Source organism: Nicotiana tabacum, chromosome 12, assembly GCF_000715075.1.
Source record: "Nicotiana tabacum cultivar K326 chromosome 12, ASM71507v2, whole genome shotgun sequence".
In the NCBI taxonomy this organism is placed as follows: Eukaryota; Viridiplantae; Streptophyta; class Magnoliopsida; order Solanales; family Solanaceae; genus Nicotiana; species Nicotiana tabacum.
In genome coordinates this window covers 17,014,690-17,024,943 of record NC_134091.1, presented here as the reverse complement: position 1 = coordinate 17,024,943, position 10,254 = coordinate 17,014,690, and the positions used below count along the sequence as shown (strand labels likewise).

The 10,254-nt window shown below is 39.1% G+C and overlaps 1 protein-coding gene across 1 annotated transcript; it reads left to right on the top strand.

The window, feature by feature from the left end:
• Positions 1 to 4,902: 4,902 nt before the first annotated feature.
• LOC107800697 (26S proteasome non-ATPase regulatory subunit 14 homolog) lies at positions 4,903 to 9,998 on the top strand. The gene is made up of 6 exons (XM_075226198.1): positions 4,903 to 5,117; positions 5,266 to 5,443; positions 6,836 to 6,917; positions 8,501 to 8,677; positions 9,278 to 9,445; positions 9,639 to 9,998. Exons 1-6 carry the CDS (start codon positions 4,976 to 4,978, stop codon positions 9,828 to 9,830), a joined length of 939 nt encoding a protein of 312 aa, XP_075082299.1. The 5' UTR covers positions 4,903 to 4,975; the 3' UTR covers positions 9,831 to 9,998.
• The last annotated feature ends 256 nt before the right edge of the window (positions 9,999 to 10,254 follow it).

Below are 10,254 nucleotides of genomic sequence, written 5' to 3'. Positions count from 1 at the left end.
TGACTTGCTCCAGTTCTTCGACCGTTGATTTGGTGGCGTCGGAATCATCGGGGGCTATAAAAGCCCTGGGAACTCCTTAGTCGTCGTTCTCACCCATCCCCTGCTTCTCTGGTTGGGGCGGGGCCGGTATCGATAATTGCTATTTGGTTTCTCCCTTGGTGACCGAAACCAGATCCTTTGGTGTTGAAAGTGTGGATATCGGGACCACCTCATTGACTACGAACATATCCTTTGCGATCGGTTGTTCTCCGTAAATTATTTTAATCCCTCATGGTGTTGGGAATTTCAATACCTGGTGCAGCGTCGAGGGCACTGCCCTCATATTGTGAATCCATGGCCTCCCGAACAGAGCATTGTACCTCATATCTCCTTCAATCACGAAGAACTTTGTTTCCTGAATGGTTTTGGCAGTGTTCACCGGTAATGTTATCTCTCATTTAGTGGTCTCGCATGCCATATTGAATTCGTTTAGAACTCGGATTGCAAGCATGATTTGGTCTTGCAGAACTAGTTACTCTATAACCCTCGATCTGATGATATTGGCCGAGCTACCTAGATCAATTAGCACACGCTTAACTCGAGATTTATTTATGAATATAGATATTACCAATGCATCATTGTGGGGTTGCACGATGCCTTCAACGTCCTCGTTGTTGAAAGACAAGGTTCCTTTAGCATGTAATCTCGAGTCCGTTTTTCCCTTGTGATGGATACTTTGGTGCGTTTTAACATCGGTCCCCGGGGGACGTCGACCCCAACGATGATCATGTTGATGGCATGCTGAGGTTCGTCTTGCTCGATCTGCTTTCTAGAGTCCTTGTTCCTGAAATGTTTTTTGGCCCGATCACTCAGACATTCTCGGAGATGTCCGTTCTTGAATAACCGAGCTACTTCCTCTCTTAATTACCGGCAGTCTTCCATCCTGTGACCGTGAGTACCATGATATTTACACATTAGGTTGGGGTCCCTTTGGGCTGGATCATACTGTAGAGGCCGAGGCCAATTGGTGTCTTTGATGCGGCCGATGGCAGATATGATGGCAGCAGCATCGATGTTGAAGTTGTACTCTGATAACCTCGGCGCTTTCTTGGGCCCGACGGGCCTGTCAAAACCACTTTTGCTCATGAGTCCCCGATTATTTTGACCTCGATTACTCCTTCTTTCATTTCTCACGGGGTTTCGCCCGGACCATTACCTCTTCGGTCTCCATTGTATGGTTGATACCGATCCTTATTCGATCTTGGTTCACGATAAATGTCTCTCTTGGATTCGTCGATAGCTCTAGCAGGATAAACAGACCCTGAAGGGGCCCCAAACTGATCTTCTTCGACCCTAATTTTTGATTGATATCGGTTATGTACGTCGGCATAAGTCACGACCGAATATTCTATCAGATTTTGCTTCAACTGCTGCGAAGCTAATGAGCTTCGAGTATTGAGTCCCTGGGTGAAGGCCTGAATGACCCAATTGTTCGCGATCGGGGGTAGGTCCATTCGTTCCATTTTAAACCGGGACACGAATTCCCTAAGCATCTAATTATCTCTCTGTTTTACTTTGAAAAGGTCTGACTTCCTGGTCTCGGCGTGTGCTTTCACGAAGGAGTCTGCAAGCATAGCAAACGAGTCAATAGAATTATGGGGTAAGTTGAGATACCGTATTATAGCTCCCTTTGACAAAGTTTCCCCGAATGTTTTCAGCAGGACGAACTCGATCTCATTATCTTCTAAGTCATTCCCTTTGATGGCGCACGTGTAGGAAGTCACATGCTCATTTGGGTCGGTTGATCTATTGTATTTAGGAATCTCGGGCATGTGGAATTTCTTTGGAATTGGTTTCGGTGCTGCGCTTGGAAGAAAAGGCTTTTGAACAAACTTCTTGGAATCTAGGTCCTTCAATATTGGTGGTGCTCCTGGAAATTGATCGACTCTGGAATTGTAGGTCTCCACCTTTTAGTCATTGGCTTCGATTTTCTTTTCCCCCAATTCTACCCGTTTTGTCAATTCCTCGAGTCTCTTTATAATCTCAGGGTTAGACTCGGGTTCGACGCCACTCGGCCTTTCCACGACTAGTTCGTTTCTGTGAGTGATTTCTCGGGCGGCTCTGGCTAGATCCTGCTGGGGGCACGGCTCTGGTTCTGCAGCTGATCTACCGCTGCCTATTAAGCCTGTAGCATTTCGAAGATCACTCGCAAGTTGATCCCATATCCTCCAACATCATGTGTATTTTGGGCTATCGATCGAACTCCCCCGTAGACACTATTCTCGGGATCAGTAGGCAAATTTACATTGATGGCCACATGTGAGTTAGCGTCAATTGGGTCCGCGACCAGAATTTCGTTGGGATAGATAGGGGTTACCTCGTTACTGGGTACCATATTGTTGTTCTCGCCATGGTACATTTTAAACTCTGACCTAAAATTCAAAATACTTCAAAGAACAAGTATAAAATAGTGTGTGTTACGGAAATTTGTATCAAACTGTCACTATTATCCTTAGCCCCACGGTGGGCGCCAAATTATTTACCCTCAAAACCGGATAACAATTAAATTTTTAAGTGGTTTTAAGAATACATAGATTAATTTGATACAAAACGATAAATTGAGTTAGATGGAACAAATAAAGATATAGTAAATTCAAACCACATGAAGAGGATGATTCCAGCCTTAGTGAAATATTCACTCTCGATCCGGGCTCACAATGGTCAGTAATGATGGGCAAGAAAAAGAGCTATGAATAACAGTAAAAATAATAGTGTATTACTTTGGGATGCGTGTTACAATGTGCTTAATGAATAATCAAACTCCCCTTTATATAGTAGGGGAGTTTTACCCTAAGTACAATTTTATAAAAAGTAAAAAATCTTCCATTTAACTAATTACTGAATTTCCGTCGGTACGTGCCAAGATCTACGCCGTGATACCCGGTTGATCACAGATATCACGGCCTTCCGTTAATCGTGTTCGATCGCCCAATAATGCTCTCCGAAATCTCTTGAGATTTGGACCGATCTGGGGTCACGACCTCGATATACTCGAGGGCGGGCGTCGTGCCCCCGATGTCTGACTCGGTGAGTCCCTTACCTCGATTATGGTTTCCTGTCATCGCGTTCCTTACTCGATTTATTTTATCGGGAACCGGGCCGACTTATGGGGTCCGATTTCACTCGTATACACATTCTCTTATCCTTTATTTTCCAGCCCAGTTCCTCAAAACAAAAATAAGATTTAAAACCCCATAACACATATTCGATCCCGCGACCTTGCTTAAAAAAGTCAGGCCCTACAACAACTGGCCAAGAAGAGCTTGATGACAAGTGGTGTCACACTTATTTATTTTTCTGCCTTATATGTAGGGGTGACAATTTGAGCCCAAACCCGCCCAAATCGCCCCTAGATTAATGGGTTGGGCTACAAACATTTTAGCTCATAGGTCTATTTGGCTTGAGCCCAAGTTAACCCATATTTTATAGTTTATTCTGACCCATGAAGTAGTCCAAATACAACCCATGAAGCTCATCCAAAACAAAGGGATATTAACCCAACTTGTCTAGAAATTTGCTTAGTTGCCTCATCATTAAATTTTGTATCTAAGTTTAAAAATGAGAATCAAGGTATTTAAGTTTTAATGTAAATATGAATAATTTTGTAATTGAGTTGTGGTGAAATTTACTTATTTAGAAATAACATAAAAGATATTTTTTAACTTACAAATTTTAAATACTAATTTGTTATTTAAGAAAATATATTTTGATTCTCAAAATACTAATAGTATTTATTTACCTTTTATACATAGGTGTATAAATGGTAAAAATATTTTGTTTATGCAAGACGAGCATGGTTCTAAAATATGGGTCAAGTTGGGGGTTGGGCTATGACTAATTGTTTAGCCCATCTTGACCCAACCCATTTTAGCCCAAGTACATTTTGGGTTGGTTGGGTAATGACCCATTTATTGACCTAACACATCTTGACCCGCCCAAATTTAGTTCAACCCGTCTATTTGCCACCCATAATTATATGGCATTTTGCAGATTATTTATGTATATGTTTAACAAAAAAAAATCGACGAATCGGTGTCACGTGTCACCCTACTGTATCCGCCCATGCTACCGAGATATATAAATTTCTAAATAAAATATAGAGTGGTAAATACTAAACCTTATGGGCCCATAGTTAGTAATGTACATTAGGTCTTTTGCTTCCATTTTCTTCTTTTTGATATGGTTCCTTTAGATATATGTAACCATTATAACAAAAAGGAGAAAAAAAAACTTTTTTAAGTTTGCTTTAGTAATTAAACAAATTATTAAAGACAAATAGGCAAAATTAAAAATGATTACGCAAAGTAGGTGAAGTTACAACCAATTGTCTAATTTAAATTGGCACAACTTATCTTGATTCAAGCAACTGAAGCAAACTTTGTAACAAATTATGGCCCAATTGTTTATTAATTTCACCGTTTTATATATCCTAACTTTAGTCTAACATGTACATTTGATATTGCCAAAACTAAAATCATAAAAATATACTTATAGTACTAGAGATGTTTGATTTTTTTTAATATTTGCAAATATTATGATTCAGTATTTGACATAAAATATCAAAAAACTTGTTCGAATAGTAAATTAATATAATAATTTTCACTCATAGAACTTCAACCCTTTTCATATGAATCATGTCCAAATAAAGTTGTTAACTTTCAAATACTCTTTTTTAATTTCAACTTTAAATGGTCTTTTTTATTTGTAAAACTCTCAAAATTCAGCCAAATGTTGTCATGAACTCTGGATGCCTAGTAATTGGCTACTAAGAAATATTTTGGTAATAAATAACATAATATCAAAGTATAGGGGTCTCTGTGCAATAACTATTTTAGACTCTATAAATCCGCATCCTCTCTCTCAGATCAAAGAAATTTCCGTTGGAGTAGTCTTGTTCTCAAAGAAATCCCCAAAAGCAAAACCCAGAAAACTATCAATGTCTGGAATGGAAAGATTGCAGCGGATGTTCGCCGGAGCTGGCGGCGCGTTAGGCCACCCGCCACCGGATTCTCCCACTCTGGACTCTTCTGAGCAAGTTTACATCTCTTCTCTTGCCCTCCTCAAGATGCTTAAACACGGTAAAACTTAGGGTTTCTCAATTTCTCTACTATCTTCGCTCCTTATATATTGTTTTTCGGACTGTAAATGTTGGATCTGTCTATGTGTGTGTCTGTAGGTGTTGTGTAATTAGTTTTTATTTTTATTTTTTATGTTAATGATGTGCAGGGAGGGCTGGAGTTCCTATGGAAGTGATGGGATTGATGTTAGGGGAATTCGTGGATGAGTATACGGTGCGCGTCGTGGATGTGTTTGCAATGCCTCAGAGTGGTACTGGAGTGAGTGTTGAAGCTGTTGATCATGTTTTCCAGACCAATATGCTTGACATGCTCAAGCAGACTGGCAGGTGATAACTGCTTGCTTCATATTGGTATCATATACAATTAGTTGTACTTGAATGGTTCTTCCTTTAGCTGGGTAATATGTTATTATTCCTATGCTTCATTATATGCTTCTTATAGTTGCCAAACAAATTGAAAAGTGAAACCTTTTTTTCAGGTACATTAATTTGGGTAAATTCGGGGGCTTTTAGCATTTTCTTTGTGTTCCTTTCTCATGTCAATTGGTATGACTCTATAAAAGGACGCTTGATTGTGAGTGGAAAAACTGAGCTTTGGAATTAGATTTTGGAAGTCATTATGTGGCTGCTGTGTGAGCCATTCCCCTTGTGAATGGGATTATGGGAATAAGACAGTGTTGGCACCTAATTTGAAATGCTGTAAGATAGGATTCTTCCAAGCTGCAAGATTTTTATGATTTGAATTGACACGCCTAGTTAGTTTGCATTCCATTATGTTCTACAGCTTCAGAGTGACTGCAGTTCTAGACTTTGTTTTAACCACTATGTGTTTGCTGAAGTGTTATGGCTCTTATCTGAAAGTAGCTCAATATGTATAAGACAAGATATTATTGAATTTCTGGTTGGATGTTTTTGTGTATGTTAAAGTATGAGACTTATGTGTTTGTTTCATGAATATCTTTTAGTCCTTATTTTTGCCTGGATAGATAAGTTGTTGAGGTCTGTCTCACATAAGAACCTGGTGTATTAGCTGAGAATGTGTGGTTACGATGTATCTTAATCAATTTTGGTGAGGGGTTGATTATTTGGAATTGGGTTCCTTGAGCTTTCATTAGAATCAACCTTCAAATATGCTGGCATCACCAAGTTAAGGGGTTGTCCTGTAAAATCTTAGGCATGTTGAATTAGCAGCTAACTGATTTCAGATTTTTAGAAGCTAAGAAAAATGAAGCTAATCTTGTAAAGTTTAGGAGTTGTCTGCTGAAATTAGTTAACTTGGTAAATGATTGGAAACTAAATCAGTTTATATTGTTTGCAACATAAGGTAGAAGATTAGGATGTTTCATGAACCTCTTCTGTGTTCTTATCGCTTAGTTGTGGCAAACTGTTGTTTTCTACTGGTTGGAGACTACCCCCCCCCCCCACCCCACCCCCCGGAAAAAAGAAGGAACGGATGAAAACAGAAAATAAAGAATTGAAAAAGAGCAGAGTAGGAGTCCGGCTCCTTATTGAGAACATGGAATCAGAAGTTGGTAGTTCAAACTTCAATGTTGCTACTTTAATTTTATATGATATCTGCTCTTCCATTTCTGATGTGCCACTATCTCATATCTCTTTGTTTTTTTAATGTTGCTTAATCAACTTGTATACTATTCTTCTTTGTGTTTTGACACTGAGGATGCCCTAAAACCTAAAATGCTACTTTGCTTTGTGTCATAGACCTGAGATGGTTGTTGGTTGGTATCATTCACATCCTGGATTTGGCTGCTGGCTTTCTGGTGTTGACATCAATACTCAGCAGGTTATCCTTGTCCTTTTCCATTTTGATTGTTAGCTAGTTCCTATTGATTTAGAAATGTTCTATGTGAATCATGAGCCGCTGAGTAAGAATTGTTGACCATTCTGTGTGAGTTCTTTAATAGTAGATCACATCACCCTGAGTTAAATGATCTTCTTTGATTAATATGAAATTGAGAAAAACATGCTCTGTAATATGGACTGAATGCCCTGTAATATGAAACTTGACAAAGGCGGTGAATGTGGCATAGGAAAACCATGCAATATAAAAAAATGGAATGAGAAAAGCAAGACTGAATGTTCTATAATATGAAATTTGCACCCAAGGGTGTGGCCTAGTAGTCAATGAAGTGGGTGAGAACCATGAGGTCTCAGGTTCAAATCCCAGCGGAGGCAAATACTAGGTGATTTCTTCCCATCTATCCAAGCCTTGGTAGATAGAGTTACCTGGTACGTGTTGCTGGTGGGAGGTGACAGGTATCCCGTGGAATTAGTCGAGGTGCGCGTAAGCTGGCCCGGACACCACGGTTATCAAAAAAAATAAAATAATAAATATGAAATTTGACTAGGCGGTGAAATTTGGCATAGTAATACGTTGCAAAGTAGTGCGATTTGTTATCCCATTTTTTTGAATTGGTGGAGATCAAGAATGTTTCTTTAAGGAGAGGAGTTATGTTACTGGAGTCTGTGTAAAAGTATTGGGAAGTGTTTTTGTGAGGATTATATGCACTTTCATCCTTTGAAGGCGGTGCTAAATTGGAACAGTTTTTTTATTTTGGAATGCACCCTTCCTTTGAGTTAGGCACTTAGTGGTTGTTTCATTCAGTGACCAAATAAGTTGTGTCTTAAGATCTCAATCCCATCCAGGTATAGAGACGGGGTAATGTCAAGTACTTTGTTTGGTAAGAAAGCAGATGAGAGAGGGAGGGACGGAGGGAAGGGTTGATATACTTCTTAAGGTGAATGTTATAACTTGCTGTTTTTTTTATAGAAAGAGCTGGTGTAGGAACTCACTTCTACCGTATTACAAAGAAGTTGGAAAAATCTCACATCCCTAGAAAACCTCTTTTTGCGGTGGTTGTCTTTTGCATTCTAGAGCTGTAATTTGTTGGCATCTCCATGACAGTTCTGCTATGATAGAAATAGGAAGGCGGGTTATCAAGATATGTTGAACACTCTTTTATGATAAAACAAATCCTCCAGACAGACCATTATGGCTCTCTGTATTGACTAGCATGGGAGAATCATAGAAATGGACTGAAACAAAATTCTGTTTGCAAGGATTAGAAAGGTAAGTACATAAAAACTTAATTTAATATGACGGGGAAGAGAGAGTTCTCCCATCTCCCCCTCCCTCCAAATAACAAATAAACGGGTTAGTGAGAAACAAAGTCAGGAAAAAAAGAAACAGAATAAATAGTTTATCCAACTTTGCGCTCTTGAGTGTTCAATTGCATTTTGGTAAAGCAGATGAGCACATGAACCTATCAACTTGACTTGATTCCTATCAGGATGTCGATTTGGTGTGTTTTCGACATGATCTTCATGTGGAGTACTCCAATAGCTAATGAATGATCTATTATGCAGAGTTTTGAAGCACTGAATCAACGAGCAGTGGCTGTGGTGGTGGACCCTATTCAAAGTGTTAAAGGGAAGGTGGTAATTGATGCCTTTCGCTTGATCAATCCCCAAACTATGATGCTTGGCCAAGAGCCACGGCAGACAACATCAAATCTGGGACATTTGAACAAACCATCTATCCAAGTAAGTGCCATTATTAGTCCTCATAATATCTATGAAAGATGTTTCCCTCCCCCCCCCCCCCAAACCCCCCACCCCACACACACACACACATTCACATATCCAGTCTCTGTGTATGTGCGACCCATTACTTCCTGATTCGGTCGTGCTGGTGGTGATACTTCTAAATGGAATATCTTCTGCATGATTTTCACGAGTTTTTTAGTAAAATATAGTTCCACTAGTCTTAAAAAGTCCCACACACATTCACATATCCAGTCTCCGTGTATGTGCGACCCATTACTTCCTGATTCGGTCGTGCTGGTGGTGATACTTCTAAATGGAATATCTTCTGCACGATTTTCACGAGTATTTTAGTAAAATATAGTTCCACTAGTCTTAAAAAGTCTAGTTGATTCATATTTTCCAATTAAAACTTGTTGTCCGAGAACCACTCTTCAACTATTTTTTTTAAAAAATATTTTCCTTCCACTACATATGTGATGCTCAATTAAAAGTAGCTTCTTAGTTAAGACCATCAAACTGTGTTGCATAAAGCCGTAAACTCGTTGATGGAGTTTTTTCAGTTTCAATTTTTTGGGTTCTTATAGATGCATTTTGCAGGCATTGATCCATGGTTTGAACAGACACTACTACTCAATAGCCATAAACTACAGAAAGAATGAACTTGAAGAGAAGATGCTACTGAATCTTCACAAGAAGAAATGGACAGATGGACTCACACTCCAGCGTTTTGATGCTCATTCCAAAACCAATGAGCAAACAGTTCAGGTAATCTTTGGGTTTGCGTGGTATTTAAATACAACACCATTGTTATGTCATGTGCCAACCTTTGACGGTTAGAAGCGCAGAATATGATTGCTGATATTTTTTCATCTCTGCCTCTCCACGGTAGAGAGAGTGAAACTAGGAAATATTGTCCTTATCATGCTGGGTGACTCTCTTCAAATATTCTCATGTGCAGGAGATGTTAAACCTTGCTGTCAAGTATAATAAAGCAGTGCAGGAGGAGGATGAGTTGCCTCCAGAAAAGCTAGCCATTGCAAATGTAGGAAGGCAAGATGCCAAGAAGCATCTTGAAGAGCACGTCTCGAATTTGATGTCTTCAAACATTGTCCAGACATTGGGAACCATGCTTGACACAGTTGTCTTCTGATCTTCGTTTCTCGAAAGTCTGCAAAAATTGTGTTTGAAGTCGTGAAAGAGGAACATGTTTTTTGCAATTTTGTTTTTTTTTTGAATGTGACCAGTACCTTCATTATAACTCTGTGATAGCAGCTGTTATTCGATATGTTTATGTCATCTTAAGATGACTTCTGACTTGTAGTGGTTATCTTACGCTGTTCAAAACCGAACCGAAACCGAAAACTAAACTGCAAAAGTGGCTTAATGGCTTATTGGTTGGTAACGGGTAATCGGTTTAACGGATGGGGAACGGATTGAAATTTTATTATTGACGGTTTATCGCTTTGGGGGCGGATTATTCAATTTTCTTATCAGATAAACCATCCCGTTAAGAATATATATATATATATATATATATATATATTAAATAATAAAAATCTCTCACTTCCACTTAT

Excerpts from the sequence above, each read along its gene's own strand:
- LOC107800697 (XM_075226198.1), top strand. The coding sequence starts at position 4,976 with ATGTCTGGAATGGAAAGATTGCAGCGGATGTTCGCCGGAGCTGGCGGC. Across the intron at positions 6,918-8,500 it reads TTGACATCAATACTCAGCAG|AGTTTTGAAGCACTGAATCA; the intron begins GTTATCCTTGTC and ends TCTATTATGCAG. Across the intron at positions 9,446-9,638 it reads CCAATGAGCAAACAGTTCAG|GAGATGTTAAACCTTGCTGT; the intron begins GTAATCTTTGGG and ends TCTCATGTGCAG.